The sequence below is a fragment of the Tamandua tetradactyla genome, chromosome 23 (assembly GCF_023851605.1).
Source record: "Tamandua tetradactyla isolate mTamTet1 chromosome 23, mTamTet1.pri, whole genome shotgun sequence".
NCBI classification, from domain to species: Eukaryota; Metazoa; Chordata; class Mammalia; order Pilosa; family Myrmecophagidae; genus Tamandua; species Tamandua tetradactyla.
The window spans coordinates 38,253,259-38,271,094 of record NC_135349.1 but is presented as its reverse complement, the minus strand read 5'-3'; the positions used below and the strand labels follow the sequence as shown (position 1 = coordinate 38,271,094).

The window sequence follows — 17,836 nt, the reverse complement described above, 5'->3', positions numbered from 1 at the left end:
TTTGAATTCGAGACACCAAGTAGTAGATCTAGTGCATTTTTTCCCAGATATGCCAGTCTCACCACTCCACTATCCCAAACTGAGAAACCACAGAAATCGGGAGGGATAAATACTTGTCTTCCATATGCACTACACTCCCCAGCTTCCTTTGTGGTTTGCTTGGGGCTCTGGAACTAATTTTGGCCCAATAACTAGGAGCGGAATCGATGGATGTCATTTCTGGTTTGGATGCTGCATGGTAGATGTGATTTGTCCACACTCTCTTTCTCTGCTGTGGTGACCTGGAAGCCAGCCAGAGTTGATGTCACCAGAACAATCTGGATGTCTCACCACTGCCCGGAAGAGGCACCTGACGCTCATTATGAACTGTATGACCCCTTGAGTCCAATTCCCAAGATCTGATGGTTCCTTTGTTTCTGTGGCACAGCCTAGCCTAGCTAAGACAAAGGGACTTTTGAGGGTAATTTGTGTCACATGTGCATTTTGCCTTGCCTGTGTTTTGGAATCCAATCTTGCCCTGGGTACCACATACATGTACTGTTCAACGTCACAATCCCAACAGGAAGATATGATAAGCCCATTTTACAGATGCAGCACTCTGAGGCTCAGAGGCTAAATGACCTGCCCAGGGTTACACGGCCAGCAAAAGAAAAGGGCAGGACTGAAGCCCAGGTCTATGTGACCCAAGAGGGCAGGCTCTGTCCACCTTGTCAGGCTGACTGCCCACTAAGACCCACTCCCATTCTTGAGCTCTGGATACATCCCCTTCTGGCAAGAGTTTCCACCAGAGATGACACGTTTGCCAAAGGGAAAGATACAAGCAGAGAAGAGGACATCCACACTGGGTCTCCTGGAAATGGCTGAAAACTTTAACTAATGCCCCAAAGAATGTGGAAGAGTCATATAGAAAGAAATAAAGTATTCTTTTTACTGCAAATTATTTGCAAATACTCATGTTTCCAGTGTAAGTCATTACAAAAAAGAAGCCCATGAAAACTTTGGCTTATCTAAAGTGAAAGAATGGCATAACTTACAAAAAAAATAAATATATGTCCACTTAAAAGAAAGATGTTCCTCCGGGTTTGAAGTCAATAATGTAACTGAACCTCTCTCTGCATTTTGGGTCTCACTTTGGTCTTTAACTGAGAGAACTGAAGGGCTGGCCTCGAGGTATGCACCTTTTCTTTTCTTCCAGAACCACCCGAACCAACTATCAAATGCAGGGCCAGCTTGGCTCTTCCCTGGGAGCGCTGCTCTGCCTGGCACTTGCTCCTAAGAAAGCAAATGGTTTGAGACTATCTGTCTCCCTGGAGCAGTACTTAAAAAAAAAAAAGTCACTAATACAAGTGGATTCTTTTTCTTGTCCTGGAAGAGACCGAGTAACAAATGTGAAGTTCGCCACACTGCCACCTTGGCAGCTGACCAAATTCCAAGGGTGAGAAATTAAAAATCTAAAAACCAGGCGGGGAAGACTCAGTGCCAACTGAATATCTGGGTGGGGGGGACCCCTTGTGCTGTCCACTTTGAACGCTTCATAACCATTCCCAGAACTTCATCTCTTTCGGGCACCAAGGAGAGGAAACCCACTCCGGCAGTGGGGAGAGAGAGGCAGGAAGGAAAGCAAGGGCAAGGCTGGAGCGGGTGGGCGGCGAGCAGCCAAGCCGGGAAGTCGGCTGGAAGAGGTAACCGGCTGGGACGGGGGCTCTCTGGGTCCCGGATCACGGTGAATTCAAACCCTCCGAGGAGAAGGTACACAGGTGAAGGAGGACACTTCTCGCCCTGCGGAGGGAGCTTCTGGACAGTGGTTCACAATGCCCGAGAGTCCGGAAGACCAAATGTGGAGTAAGAGGGGCGTCCCGGCCCTCGGGGCGCTGCCCGAGGCTGAGAACTGTCTTCGCCAGGCCCCTCGCTCCGAACCACGGGCCCGAGGCAATGAAGCATCTGGTGAGGCCGGATGAGCAGGTGAGGAGGTGAGGGGCTTCCCAAAGATCCTGAGTCCTCGGGCGGGGCTTCCCGAAGGCCTGAGGCAGTTGGCTGGATTTGGTCGCTAGCATATTTCACACAACCAGCCTCTTCGGAAGTCTGGCTGCCAAAGCCTCCTCTGCAGGAAGCAGCGGGCGGCACTGGCTGACAATTCCCAGGGCCCTGAGGACGTGCGTGCGCCTGGGAGGTGCGACAGAGGCGAGGGAGGTGTGTGCTTTGGACGGGATGCGTCCCTGCGTCTCTCCCACGTCCTCATGGCCGAGTCCAGGCAGGGAGCCCGACGGTGGCTTTTTGTCTATGTTTGGTTTTTTCGGGGGATTTTTGGTTTTGTTACTACTATTATTTTTGTTTTGTTTTGTTTTTTTTAGTTTCAGCACTGGAGGCGGGTGTTCCAGAAGATGCCGATGCTTCCGCGGGTGCCGACGGATGGGCCCTGCTGTTCCGGGCAGATGCGGCACCGGGGCTCAGACCAAGCCAGCGTCTCGGGCCATGCTGTAGAAGAGGCCCCTCTGCTGCAGAAGGTCGGAGGGGGAGCTGCACTCCCGGATCTCTCCTTTGTCCAGGACAATCACCCTGTGGGCGGAGGGGACATGGAATGGGGTGAGCACACGCCCGGGAAAGTCGCTGCTGGGGTTCTGCCCCCAACACTGGCTGCCAGGACTCCTGCAGTGTCATCTCATTTTAAAAGGATTGAGAGCACTGTCATGGGCCCCTAAATAGGTGGACTCGCCGGCTGTGCCTGGTTCTCGCTCTCTGGCCATCTTGTTCTCTTTCCTGCCCAGCCCATAAACCGCTCCCTGAAATCATCCCGCTTTTCTTCCTTCCTGGTCTACTGTCTGCTTTCTCGCCAGCTAGGCTCTGAGGACCCTTAAGCTGACGCCTTGTCTGACTGCTCCCTGCTGAGTCCCTCGGGCCTGGAACGGGGCTGGGGGCGCAGCAGGTGCTCCCCACAGGTGTGCTGGCTGCGTGAATAAGGGATGTGAGAGGTGCCCGGTGCTACCCGGGAGGAGCGGTCCTACCCCCCGGGGCTGGCACTGGGCACCGGATGGTGAGGGAGGGAGGGGGGGAGGGAGGGAGGGAGGGAGGAAGGAGTGAATGAATGAACAAGTTGGTGATGGGGGCACAAGGGGCTGCCGGGGCCGTCACCTGGTGTAGTCCATGATGGTGTTGAGCCGGTGAGCGATGGTGAGGACGGTGCAGTCGTCGAACTGCGTCCGGATGGTAGACTGGATGAGGTCGTCCGTCTCCAGGTCCACGGCCGCCGTGGCCTCGTCCAGCACCAGGACCTTCGTCTTCCTCAGCAGGGCCCGGGCCAGACACACGAGCTGCCGCTGCCCAACACTTGAGGGGGAGAAAAAGGCCCCGGAGAAAGAATGTCAAGCTGCTCCTGACCCTGGGCCGGAGCCTAGGCTGGGAGGAGCAGGAGACCCTGGGTCACGGAGAAAAGGAGATGCTGCCCTGCCCTGGATCGACAGTGCCTGGGGCAGGCAGTACAACTCGGGCAGAGTACGCATTCCTGTCGAGCTGGGAGCAGGTTCGGAAGCACTCTCAACACGGCTCATGGAGAGAATAATCAGGATATGTGAGTAGTTCAGCACGGGTGGTGTACACCCTGTGCCCACGTGCTCCACCCTCGCAGTCTGACTCTGGACGCAGCCCTGAGCCTCGTTTTGGCCAACAGGATGTCTGCAAATGCATGGCCAGCAGGGGCTTGATGGGGCGTTACCTGCTGAGGACCCTCTGCCACTGTCATGACCACACACCTGGGCCAGCTGGAGACACATGGAATGGACCTTAACTGTCCCAGCTGAGGCCAACTAGGCCAGCAGACAGCTGGGTGACCCCCAGATGTGGGTGGGAGCCCAAGATCTGCAGAACCACCTCGCCAAGCATGCCAGCCCAAGCAGTGACTACTCGGGTTGAGTACCACTGAAGCTTTGTGGCTGGTGGAGATGCAGCGTTTTCACAGCAACAGACAATGGAGCAGGACTCCAGAGGTTCCCCACTGGGCCAGGCGTTAACACCTTAGTTGCCAGATCTTGGGCAGATTCTGGGGATCCAGGGAGAAGGGCCAAGGCAAGTTGGGAAGGCTGAAGACAATGGTTATTTAGCCTTTTAATATTTTAAAAGTCAGCAGCTACTCTCAATCGAATGGAGTTGGTCTGAGAAAGGTAGATGTACTGGCCGTGCTGTTTATATCTCATGGTAAAAAGGGCCTGGATCAAAACCCATTTTACAGATGCAGAAACAGAGGCTTCTGAGAGGTAAAGGGACTCATTCCAGGATAAGCACAAGTCTGTGGCAGAGCTGGAACTCAAACCCAGACGTGACACAGATCCAAGAAGACAAAGTTTTATCTTCTGTTGGTTGTCCTGCTTACCCCCTTGCCTACCTCAGGTTCTCCCCGCCTTCCGCACACTCATGGTTCAGCTTATCAGGAAGGGTTGATACAAAATTCTTCAGGTGAGCCAGCTCCAGGGATGTCCAGATGTCTTCGTCTGAGTACTGGTTGAATGGGTCCAGGTTCATGCGCAGGGAACCAGAGAACAAAACAGGGTCCTGCTCGGAGAGAAGACAGCAGGCGGCATTTGAAACTCACGTCGTGGAGGTGGGACGTGAACAGTTCTTGCCAGAATTCTTGGAGATGGGGTTTCAGAGTTCCTTGGAATCACTAACTCTGGGGGATATTAATAATGAAAACAATAAATTTGGAAAATGCTGGGTTATGGGGAATGAACTAGATTTCTTTGCTGCACAACTTCTTAGGCTTTGCTATGCAAATATGTTGGGGAGCCTGGAGAAATTAGACACAGCATGGGTAGTTCCCAATCCCAGATGTCTTGGAATCTACCGCTTCCCCCTGCATCTAAGAGAATTTTAGAAGAAATTTTGGGGAAATGCTGTTTTTAGATTAAAAGTAACACTAAAGGCAACATTTTAGGGAATCTCTACCTACAGGTAATTAGTTTAGAAAATTCTCATTTCTTGCTGAGCTCGTGAGGACTAGAGATTATCATGCTGACTTCGGTGGCCAGGGGAAAGAGGACGGTGTCTACCTGGAGTTGTTAGATGCTGGGGAAAACTGCCCATTGGACGGCGGGAGTGAAGAAATGACTGGCGGAGTCTAATACCAGTTGATCTCTAGCCTGTGATTCATATGCTAAGAGGAGATTCGGTAGAGAAGGAACATATTGTAACTTTAATAAAAATGATGAGAACATTAAAAGAGGAGCACACGTGCATCTGTCCTGCAGATGGGCAGACGGGGCTGAGGGGTTTTGGTGTGGCCGCAGGGCTGGCCTCCGCGGGCGGCCCACCTGGGGGATGATGGTGACCCTGAAGCGGAGATCGTGCAGCCCGATCCTGGCAATGTTGACGCCATCGATCATGATCTCTCCTCCGGCAGATTCAGTGATCCGAAACAAGCCCAGGGTCAGTGATGACTTCCCGGCTCCCGTCCGGCCCACGATGCCAACCTGTTGGGCACGAAGGGCCCAGGGTCAGGTGGGAGTGCCAGTGCTGAGAGGTGGGGAGGTTTGCCCCCCTAAGCCCCCATTCCATCATGCCAGGTATCTGCTCCAGAGCACTTAAGTCATCTGGTCGACCCTTCCCCACCCTACAAGCTTCCCTGAGAAATTCCGCATTAGGGGATATCTTGGCCAAAGGTTAAGGATAATGTTGGGTAATAATCACTGCACTGGCTTTTCAGCCTCCTGGTGGTGAAGTTCCCATCCTGAACTGCTGAAATATTTCAAAGATCCAAGCATGTGCACACATGCACACACACACCATCTCAGCAGAGGGGAGCAAAAAGAGGTTCGGGCTTCTGATCTGGTCTCTACTTAACACCCACCCCACCAAGGGAACTAGGCCCTCCATTTAATGGCTAATGATTGACACTCTGATATCCAATCACAACTCTCCCCTTCTCATCTGGGCTCTTGAGAGGTGGGCGGGCTTCCCCTAACCTCTAAGAGAGACATCACAGAGCAGCATCTGTGCAGAAGTTCTCACAACAGAAGCCAGGAAGACCCAGCAAGAAGGCTGCCTGCCCTGTGCTTCCCCTCGGTACAAATGAGAGAAAACAGCATGAGGGAAGGGAGCATTCAGGCCTTGTGGGAGGGGCAGTTTAACAGAGTGGAAGCAGTGTCCCAAGGAGAGCAGACCTTCCAGGCAGAGCCAGGGGCCCAGGGCGGATTCCGGAATTCTGACAATTTTACCAGCCCCCTCAAGCCATCCCTGGAGGTGATGGTGGCATCTTCCTGCCCCAGAGATGGCGCACTCGAATGCTTCCAAGGGCAAGCAGGCACACGGCCGGCATGGGGGTTATTAGAAGGCCCGTGTCTCATCTAGGAACAGGTAGGCAGAGGGTATAGGCCCAGTGGTCTGATTGCCATATGGTCTGATTGTTTTTTTCAAGAAAAGTAGGGAATTGGATTTTTATTAAAAACCCCCCAGATTTTTGAATATTTACAAATTATTCATATTATTTTCAAAACCTCATCTGGCCTTGGGCTCCCAGTCAGCAAGCCTGTCGGAGAGTGCCCTCTGAGCAGTTTTCATTTCCACAAGCCGTGCCCCCCGCCCCAAGAAGGCCCCTGAGCCCCCTAGGGTGGGAGTGTAACCAGCTGGGAGAAACGGCACAGTGGAGCCCATCTGCTGCGCGCAGCCTGGGCCCAGCGGCGACCGGACACCCACCTTCTCGCCCCCTTCAATGGTGACAGTGATGTGCTTGAGCACCAGGTCCAGGTCGTCTCGGTAGCGCAGGCTGTAGTCCCGGAACTCCACGTGGCCTGTCTGGGGCCAGGTGCTGGGCGGGGCCATCTCCTCGATCTGCCATGGTGCCTGGGGGGGGGGGGGCGGGGCAGAAAGGACAGAATCCCAAGTCCACCCACAGTGCCACGGGCACGAGGTCATGGGCCTCCATGACCACGCCAAGATCCCTGCATGACCCCGGTGGCCTCGTCCGCCCCTTGCTCACACCACCAGCACCGTGCTGGCCTCCTGACTATTCCTCGGACGTGTCGACACATCCTGCACCTGGGCCTCTGCGATTGTGGTTTTCTCTGGCTGAAAGCTCTTCCGTGTGCCTGGCTTGCTCCCACAAGTCCTTCCGACCCCAGGTCACCCTCCTGGCCCCATGCCTCTCTCCTCCCAAGCCTCGGTCTCCTTCTGAGTGCTGACCACCTCCTGACACACTCATTTGTTTTCTCTCTGTCATCCACGCCCACTGGGGCATCCGCTCACTGCTCACTGTCTGTATCCCCAGGGCTCAGAGCGCACAGTGGGTGCTTCATAAATACTCATGGACAGAGTCACTGAGTGAGAGACACAAGAGTGAAACTGAGTTCCTCTGACTGTCTCCCGGCTCTGGAGGGCAGACGTCAGAGCCACAGTAGATGCACAGAGAGGACGACGTGGCAGGTTTCGGGCCGGCCACTCGACCACTCAACTCACTCAGTCCTCCCAGGAATTCCAGGAGGGTGTGCTGGTTTGAAAGGATTTATGTATCCTAGAAAAGCCATGTTTTAATCCTAATCTTGTAGGAGCAACCATTTCTCTTAATCCCTTTTTAGTACCGTAGGTTGGAAACTTGATTGGGTTCTCTCCATGGAGACATGACTCAAACAATTGTAGATATTAAACTTGATTAGATGGAGACAGGTCTCCACTCATTCAGGGTGGGACCTAGGATTAGTTCCCTAGAATCCTATAAAAGAGGAAACATTTTGGAGAAAGCTGGAGATTCTGGGAGGGCAGAGAATGACGACAGAATGACGGGAGCCACGAGCAGAACCCGCAGAGCGAGAGACCTTCGGAGATGAAGAAGGAAAACGCCCCCCAGGAAGCATCATGAAACAAGAAGCTGAGAGAGAAAAGCTAGCAGGCTGCCATGGGCCCTTCCACCCAAGAGAGAAACCCTAATGTCATTGGCCTTCTTGAACAAAGGTATCTTTGCCTGGATGCCTTTGATTGGACAGACATTTCTATAGTCTTGCTTTAATTGGCCTTGGAACTGCACACTTGCAACTAATTAAATTCCCCTTTTTAAAAGTTATTCCATTTCTGGTTATATTGCATTCTGGCAGCTAGCAAACTAGAACAGAGGGCGTCCTTTTATCACCCCCAGTTTATACACGAGGACCCTGAGACTCAGAGAGGGCAAGCAACTTGCCCAAGGCCACACAATCCTAATTTCTAAAAAGCTTCTTAGCTTAATTCAGCATTTCCACAAGTGCCCTGACCAGGCCTGGGAAGTCACCTGTCCCCAAGGATGGGGTACCCTGGCCAAGAGTTCTACATACTCAGTCCTGGGGCAAAGGGGGGCTGCCCAACAAGAAGAAAATGTTGGCCACCTTTTCGGTGTGAAATTCAGCCTCCCTGAGGAAGCTCTACAAAATAAGTGTTTTTATTAAGCATTAATAAAATGGGGTACTGGGTTAAGTGCTTGAGACAAATTATTTCATTTAAGCCTCAAAATCAACCCTAAGAAGTAGATACTGTGCAGCACATACAGTGGATGTCAATGGCAAAGTGCCTCGGCCCTGAAATGTGCTTTAAAAACTGGGAGGAAAAAGACAAAAAACAACACAACAAACAAACAAACAAAACTGGGAGGATGACTGAGGCCCGAGATGCTTCAGCGAACCTATCCCCCCACAGAAACTTTGACAACCAGCCAAGAGCTGGCAGGAAAATCCTTCTCGAAGCTCCAGAAAACAGTTAACAGGGCAAGTGCCACACCCAGACAAAGGTTTCTTAAAAGCTGCAGGAATCACCAGGCCCTGGCTGGCCCCTGCCCCACCCCTCACCAGCTCGGCACAGAGCAAACCCCACGCTCCCAGCATGGGACCCTGGTCCTGGTTCCAGAGCAAGCAGAGTAAGCCTTGCACACATCTCGGGAGCCTGCAGGTCTTTGGTCCAATTTGTCTGGTGGTGGCCTGAGGCCACCAGGAGGCTCACTGCGCTCTCCTACAGAACACGGGGAGACCAGCAGGCCAAGCGGCCTGGAGCGGGAATTGCAGGCTGGAGGACCTACATGCAGTGCCCAGGCCTGTGCCAAAGCTGTTTCCTAGGGAAGAGGGGACTTTCACATGCAGTGTAAATGGGGCAATTCCTGGGGCCGCATGTGCAGGCCTAAGATAAGACCTGAGCAGGAAGGACGGGGAGGTCCTGTGCTTTGCAGAGAGCTATTTGCTAAATTCCCTGTAAGGGTAAAGCCCTGAAGGCGAGCACACCCACAGTCTGCAATGACTGAAAAAGGTATTTTCTTCTTTTCGCCCTTTTCTTGTTAGCTCCTTGCACTCAAGGAAAGCTCCTCCTCAACGCTAGTGGGATGTCAGCTTACAGAACAGATGTCTCAGAGTCTAAATAACAGCGATAACACATTAAGATATCAAAATGTCCAGGTTTCAACGTGAGATTATGAAGCACACAAAGAAATAGGAAGCGACGGCCCAAGCAAAGGAGATTATTAAAACATTAGAAACCATCAATGAGAAAGAGCAGGCCTGGGGCCTACCAGACAATGACTTCAAAAAATGGTTCTAGCTGTGTGGGTGGAGTCTGTCATATGGGGAAAAAAAAAGAAAAAAAAGAAAAAAAAATGGTTCTAAATATGCTCAGAGAGCTAAAGGGAAACATGGACAAAGAACTGAAAGAAAGCAGGAAACGAGAGGTGAACGCAAACAGAATGATGATGGAGAGATGTTAAGTTTCTTGAACTTGATAACTGTACTCAAGGTGATAAGGTAATTCAATATCCTTGTTTTAAGGAAATATACAGGGCAGTATTAAGTGTTCAAGAGGCAAGATGTATACAACCTAAGCTCAAGTGTCCAGAAAATAGATCCATAGGTAAATCGATGAACAGATGGATGGATGGAAGGATGAAAAAACAGGATCCATCTGTTTTTATCTCCATGGACAGAAAGAATGGTATGGCCAATGTGGCAAAATGTTAAAAGACTGGGGTTCTGGGAAAGGAGAGAAATGGAGGGGATGGTAAAAGGATTTCTACTTTTTCTCCCCATAAACTTCCTGTATGGGTTAGTTTTTTTTCCAACAAGAATATCTTGCTTTCATAGTTTACACATATAAATGAAGGGGACATGCTAGACTTGAGAGAAGGCAGTATGTTTTATGTATATATTAAATATGATGCATCTTTAGGTGTAAGCATATATTTAACACAATAAATTTTAAAATAGATATTTTAAGTAGTGGTAGGACTGTGAGTGATCTTTCTATTTTGTATTTAAACAATAACAATTTTAAAAAGCAAAAACAAGTAAAATTTTTCAAAAACAAATTCATTTGAATTGCATACTTTACATGCACAAACTGTATGGCATGTGAATTATCTTTCATTATAGCTGTTATGTAAAATAAATAAATGCATTCAATGTGGGGGGGGAGTCCCAATGTTATGTACCCTATTTACACAGGAGGTGCTCCCACCATTTCAGAGCATTAAAGACCAGGCATAGTGCACTGCTGTAAAATGGGGACTTGAGTTAAACAATTGAAGGTTTCCCACACTGCGGCCAATTCCTTATCACATCATGATTTTTCCAAAACCTATGTGCAGAATCAATCTGCTGTTTACTTTGAACACTTTCAATTACCTCATGTATTGCTTAATTTTTAAGCTTGTTTCAAAAAGGAAAAAGTATATACAGCCACAATGGCAAACTACTATCATTTACTCTAATAGGAGGTCCCCCATTAAAATTTACCAGTAACTGATACTTTCTGTAAGACACAGGTTGACTGTGGAAGGCTCTGAGCCGGGAGGCTGCTGTCTGTCTACTGAAGGGGATCAGCACAAGTTCCTCAGCTGCCAAAGGCTTCCTAGCACCAAAGTAAGACTTTCTCTAGGATGTCGTCAAAAAGATTTGAAACAAAACTAGAAGGAGAATAATTTCCTCACTCTCTGATGAGCGCAGTCCGACTGGCCTGGCAGCACACAATAAGCTTGTCCACGGGCATCCCACAACTTGGGGAACGCCAGGATAACCATGAAAAAGTATTCTCTCACTCTGCAAACAGGTGGTTCTGGGCAGGTGCTGCACAGAGATTGGACAGAAGGCTGGCGGGTTCTACCTGCTGGAAACCCAACAGCCCCTTCCAATCTGAGGCAAAGGACACACAAGGCGTGGCTCAGGGGACATCAAGTCAAGCAGTTAGGCCAGGGGCCTCTCGTTTTACCTCCTTTTCAGTTTCTGAATATTCCTTCAGTCTTTCCACCGCCACGATGTTGGTCTCCATCTCCGACGACATGCGTACCAGCCAGTTCAAGTACGTGGTCACCTGAGAGTGGGAGAGTCATGCAGAGTCTCTAGGGCGGGTGTGGGCTACTTTCACGTTAATTAAGTAATGAGGGATTATGAAATATTTTAGATAAGGAAGGTACAGAAAACAGTACCATCACCCACATTTGCATTTCTCAATGAAATGACATATTTCTAAATAACCCACAGGCCAGAGAAGCAATCCCAAAGGAACTGAGAAGATATTTTGACCTGGATGATGGGATGTAAACACAATATATCAAAATCTGTGAGATGCAGCTAATGCAGTAGTGAGGGACACTTACAGATTCAGGAGCATCTCATTTGTAGCTGCAGCCACCCAAACGGGCCTTTGGGGAGTTGTGCTGACATGGGGAAATCCTGGCCACCTGTCAGAGCCCTCTCTGGCCCTATCACCAGGCTCTAACCTCACTCCTCAAACCCTTTCCTCTACTCCCTTCCCATGGGAATCCAAAGCAAACAGCCAGGCACCGGTACACTGGCTCCCTCACTAAGAGAATGGGAAAACGTGGCAGGAGCTTCCCGGTCCCTCTCTCACCTGCAAAGAGTAAGATACTGAGAGGCCCACCAGGCCGGCACTCAGGCTGTGCCGGGAGATCACTGCAAAGAGGGCTGCAAACAGGACGATGCAGTTGCCAACACACTCCAGCCGCACGGCCAGCCACCTGTGCGGAGACACGGGGGCACAGGGACAAACACACACACGCCAGGTCAGCTCTTCAGACGAGACACCTGGCTGCTGGCTCTGGGCTTCAAAGCAGGGTGGAGGGAACTCCCTACTTTGCTAACTGAAATAACAACGGGCCTCAGCCCAGCTCACGACGCATGCAACCTGGAAGCAGGGGGAAAGAGGGCTGGGGCCATGTGATTTCAAGAACGGGCAACTCTAAGGATTTAAGGCGTTTTCCAGAAGCAATTTTTCTAGGAAACCGCAACTTGCCTTTTAAGGTTTATTTTTTTTTGGCATGGGCAGGTGTCGGAACTCGAACCTGGGTCTCTGGCATGGCAGGCGAGAATTCTGCCACTGCGCCAGCAACTGCACCGCCTGCAGCTTACCTTTTGTAAGGAACTTTTTTCTCATTTTAGCTTTTAAAATATATATACACATAACATCTCTTTAGAAAGATGTACTGGAAATTCCTAAATATCAGAAAGTCATCAACTATTTAATCTTCTCTTGGTGGGCAGGGGGTTGAGAAATAAACTACCTTGTTAAATGTATCCATGATGTTCCCAGACCCAGATGGGGAGCAGTACATTTTAGCATCAAGGAAAACGAGTAGTAAATCTGTATTATATATATTTAAGATTTTATCTTTTTAAATGTAAATGAGATATTCTACTTGCTTAAGAGCATCTTTTATAAAATGGATTAAAGCTTCAGAATGTTATTTTAATGTTTCAAAATATAAAGCATCCTAAAATATATATATATATAAAGTATCCTATGGAGAAGAGGTTATTCAACCTTTTTGCCATGAAAGCTCTCAAGAGCCATGGAAGTGACATTTGTGAATGAGGTGGTCCCACGGACAGACCCAGATTTTGACACATTCCCTAAAAAGTCTGCAAAAGAAGGCAGGGTCTCCACTAATTTGTGGTCACCGCAGGCAGTTAAAGGGGAGCTGACAAGAATGATCAAGGGTGGGTGGGATACAGTTATGGGTCACTTCCAGGGCATTGGAACCACCAACCCCTACCCCCTCCCCACCTTTTTTACCCACCTCTCGAAAATATTCAGAATATAACAGGTAAGGAGGATGCTACTACAGGGATAAAGCAGACACTGCTCTAAATTCAGTACCTGATTAGCAAACGTCTGCTTTTTATTTTTATTTATTTATTTTTTTGGTGTTGTTGATGCTATTCGATCACTTTTGACCCCCCAAATAGCAGTGTCATATGGAGTAACCTAACACCTATAAACAACTCCAACACCTTGCACGGGGGTGTCTGCCCACACAGCTGAGTGCTGTCGCGCCACAACTCAACAGCACAATGCTGCCTGTCCCCGGCCGTCTTTGCACCTCCGGAGATGGCAGCTAACGGTCGGCGATTGCACGATTTTCTGATTCAGGAGCTGCCTGTCCCTGCAGGTACGCCCCGCCCCAGAGTGCTCCAGGCCCCGGGGCTGCGGGGGGCTGCCCACCTGTTGGCCACGATGCTGGGGTAGTAGGCCTTCTGGTTCTCGTCCACCTTTAGGTCACTCTGGCGGATGAAGCGCTGCTGCTCCTGGAAGGCGCGGATGACGCTGACGCCCAGCAGCGTCTCGCTGAAGTGGGAGTACACCGGGGAGCGGCTCACCGACTCCAGGCGCTTCAGCTGCCGCGAGGAGGCCACGTAGAACCTCTGGGGGGGCAGAGGGCAGACAGCGGGCGTGGGTGCAGGGCCCCACCCCGCCCTCCCGGGCTGAGCTGGCTAAGTCTGCACACGGTTAGGCTGGACAGACATCCCTGAAAGGTGCGCACGAGAGCCGAGGCAAAACGACAGCGTGGGGTGGCTCTGCAGTTCCCTCCCAGCCAAGCTCGGCCGAAGCTGCGGGTCCCCGCCCCTCCCCCGGCTCTCTGGTGGCCGCTTCTGGAATTGTGGGCTCGGGGCCCAATACTTGCGATACCCCAGGCGTTATTCTGAGTGCTTTCACACAGAACTCGTTTAATCCTCACAGGAGCCCCCAGGGGAGGTGCTCATTCCTATTTATGACATGTAAACTAAGCCACCAAGCGGTTAATTCACCTGCTCAAGCCACACAGGTGAGGCGGAGGACTCGCTGGGATTCGAACCCAGATGGCAGGCTGCCAAGTGTGACCCTCCAGCTGCTCGCTATCTGAAGCCACCCACGGCCAGGGTTTCAGGGCCCCAGCTGTGTGGTTTCAGACCCGGGTGCTGAAGGCCACCTGCCCTCGGTTCAAATCCTGACTCTGCCAACAATAAAACTGTAGGGAAGCGGCTTAATTTCTCTGAACCTCAGTTTCCCGTTAGGGAAGGGGAAGGTCTGCTCTGCAGGGTAGATGTAGATGGCATGTAAGAAATCACGTCCTCTCACACGTAACAGCTGTGCACACACAGCATGTATGACTTTGCTAAGCACAGTACCTGCTAACGTTGCCATGAACCACAAGAAGCTACTGTTCTTTTAGGTAAAAAAAAAAGAATATTAGCAATTTCATGTTTTGACTTGACAAGATAGCGACTGCTGGTATCACTCAGTGACAGAACTTTGCCAGCCTGTCCCAGCTGCTCAGATCCAGGCATGCGCTGGGCCAGCGCGCCCGTAAGGAAAAAGCAAATCTCATCCCCTCCTGCCCTGTAAGGGGCCCCAGTGCCCTTAGAAAGGACCAGTGCGCCTGGCAGGCTTGCCCCCCACCCCCCACCTCCCCTGCCCCTGGCCACCTGGCTCCCTGTAGCCATCCCCCTCCCATCCTGCCCACATTACTTCTTGCCACCCAAGCAGATGTCCCATCCTGGGACAGCCTCCCGACCCCCACAGATTGGAGGCCTTTCGGGTTACTGCCCGGCCCAGCCACCGGGCTGCGACTATATCCCATCACATGGGACACTCTGCCACCCTCACAGCAGAGCCCTGCCTGGCTCTGCTCTTCTCCTTAGCCAACCCCCCGGGGAGCTCTGGGAGTCCTTGGTGAAAACCGGGCAGGAGCCATCAGCCTCTGGAGGCTCTGAGGAGCTGTGGAACGTAAGCTTGACTATGGTCCCCTGAGCCCTCCTGGCCCCAATTCCCTTGTCGGTACAGATGGAACTGGTGAGCCGAGGTTCCCGGAAGGTGCTGAGGAGATGCTGTATATGAAACTGCGCGACAAATGGCAGAGGCAGGCAGACCCACGAGCGGTCCTGACGGAGCCGGCCTCCCTGCGCCTCCACTGCTCCAGGTATATTAGGCCAGCGGGGAGCCTCCTTCCACGGGGAGCACTGGACACAAGTGATGGCTCCTACAGGGCCCCGAGTCCTTTCTGACCGGGGCTCACGTGGGCACCTGGAACCCACAGGTGGGCAGCCCTCCAGGGGCCCCCCAAACCTGGTGAGCTGACCCAGGGCCCACACGAGGCAGGAAATCTGGGAACACCGTCCTGCCAGCAGACTGAACATGGACCAGACACGCCACTCATCCAATCCTACCAATGCCTCCCTCTGCGAGGTCCGTCTCCGCCCTCCACTCAGCTTCTCCCTCTCACTAGCTTCCTTCTAAGCCATTTCTGGAGGAAATCATTCTAAAACGCTTTACCTACTCAACTTAACTTACTGGCCGCATCCTTAGAATGTTATTTGCTATAAAAATCTAACCTAAAATGAATTTTTATTAAGGGACAATCTGATTTTTTTTTTTTTTTTTTTTTTTTTTTAATATTAGCTTCTCTTTTCAATTCTAGTCCTGGAGACACCACTGGAAAGAAAACCACTTCCTGGACTTGGCTTATTCTTTCAAAGACAGAGGTGGCACCCAATGCTCATGAATAAAAATACCAGCTTGATGGGCACCTGCCTTGTGCCAGGCAAAGGGCTGAGAGCTAAGATAGAGGCATGTGGTCAAGTAGTTTCCGTGGATGCCAAACAATTCCATAAAGCAACATCACCTTATTCTGACAAAGATGGGCACGCCCTAACAAAATTCCACACCATCTTACCCTTTATATGAACTTTGGATATAATGATTTGATTTTTAAATAAAAGCAGTAATGTATATTCATTACAAATTTTTTCAGATGATATAGATAGGAAGATTAAATTAAAAATGACCTAAGTTCATTATCCTGAGAGCAGCTGTATTCACATTTCAGCGTATAAATTTTAGATTTCCAAAAGCACATATCAAAGCCATTCTAAAAACTTTTTGAGCTATACATACATTGGAAAGTACATTAAATTGCAAAAGTATCTGGATGATTTTTTTACATTTGCTTACACCTATATAACCACTACATAATCAAAATAGAGACCACTTCCTGCATCCCAGAAAATGCCCTTGTATGCTCCACAGTTATTGTCCCACCCCCTGCAGCGCCCCCCCCAAGGAGGAGGTAACCACTATTCTGACTTCTGCCGCCAAAATGAGTTTTTCCTGTTCTTGAACTTCATGTAAATGCAATCATACGGTTTGCACGTCTAGCTTCTTTTAATCAATATAGTACCTGTGAGATTGAGCCACACTGTTGCTGAATGAGCATGTGGGTGGTTCATTCCTTTTTAGTGTTGAGCCCTTTCCATTTTATAGATAGATCGTTTTCCACCGTTTATTAATTCTCTTTGTGGATGGACACTTGAGTTGTTTCTCGCTTGGGGATATTATACATTAAGCTGCTAATTACATTCTAACACTTTTTGTTTTGTGTGTCTGGATATATACTCTTGTTTCTTTTGCATATTTAACTAGAAGAGAGATTCCTGGGTCATAGGGTAGGTGTTTAAAAAGAAAGAGAGAAAAAAAAGGTTTCCCCTTAAAATCCCAACCCTTCAAAAGGCAATATTTTCATTTTTCTGCCTCCCTTTATAGCCTGCCCACATGCATCATGTATTCTGTCTTAGTTATGAGGATGGTGTGCATACAGCCTAATCCTTTGCTAAAATTTACTTGCTCTGTTTAAAACTAAATTTGTTGGTGTTGCAGCAGCAGCTTCCTTACTATCTCCATGAAGTGCCACCTAACATCCCTTGTGGACTCGCTCCCCATGAACTCAAGGTACTGCCATTAGCAGATATTCAAGCTGCCTCTAACACTCTGATAAGCACGAATCTGGCTGGTTTCATTCTTTTGAGTTGGATTCTTTGGGAAAATTCTCAGCAAGCGTATGAAGACGAGTAACATTTTTGGTAAATGCAGCTGTATGATTTTCAAAAAATATACTGATTTAAAGAGAAGACAGTGAGGCTCAGGGATCTGAACCTACTTCCCATATTCTCCTTGATTCCACCTCTGTCCACACTCGTCAATTGTGGGGCCACGGTGGTGGGGCCTGGGGTTGGCTGACTGGACCAAAGCCTCTGAGACTCCATATGAACAAGCCAGAGTGGCAGAGGTACAGGGCTCTTTGTGCCTTCTCACTCCACTGGATGTCATAGCCAGAAGACCCCCATCTAAAAACCACTCTCTGTTTGGGGAATTTTACTGTAGCTAACCTTTTAGGGGCAAGATGGGCAGAGTGGCACTGTGGTTACCTACACAGGTTTTGGAATGACAGACCTGGGTTCATACTCCCAGCTCTGCCACCAGGGAAAGATGCTTTACTTCTCTAAGCCTCAACAGGCTCATCTGCCCAAAGCAAACACCATCTGTCCTACAATAGCTGTAGGATAGAAACTGCAGCCGTCCAAAGAACATATTATAACAACAGGTTTTAGAGAAGAGATATGGTAGAAGACGACTAACTGCCCATCCAATGTCTCCTCCTTTTCCAAAAGAAACTCTATTTTGCTGGCATGGTCATATGCCTAGCTAAAAAAGAATATATATTCCCACCTTCCCCTTCAAATAGAGGTGGTCACATGACTATATTCTGGACAATTAGATGTATGTAAAGGGGTGGGGCTGG

At 49.9% G+C, this 17,836-nt stretch overlaps 1 protein-coding gene across 1 annotated transcript in view; it reads right to left on the bottom strand.

Annotated features, from left to right (window-relative positions):
- Positions 1–904: 904 nt before the first annotated feature.
- ABCC1 (ATP binding cassette subfamily C member 1 (ABCC1 blood group)) overlaps positions 905–17,836 on the bottom strand; it is a 118,525-nt gene continuing 101,593 nt past the window's right edge. Inside the window, exons 24-31 of the mRNA XM_077141674.1 lie at positions 13,447–13,646; positions 11,836–11,962; positions 11,194–11,295; positions 6,682–6,828; positions 5,301–5,459; positions 4,376–4,542; positions 3,130–3,324; positions 905–2,556 (exon numbers count right to left, since the gene is read on the bottom strand). Of these exons, the coding sequence (XP_076997789.1) occupies positions 2,448–2,556; positions 3,130–3,324; positions 4,376–4,542; positions 5,301–5,459; positions 6,682–6,828; positions 11,194–11,295; positions 11,836–11,962; positions 13,447–13,646 (1,206 nt within the window). The 3' untranslated portion in view covers positions 905–2,447. The remainder of the gene's footprint in view (positions 2,557–3,129; positions 3,325–4,375; positions 4,543–5,300; positions 5,460–6,681; positions 6,829–11,193; positions 11,296–11,835; positions 11,963–13,446; positions 13,647–17,836) is intronic.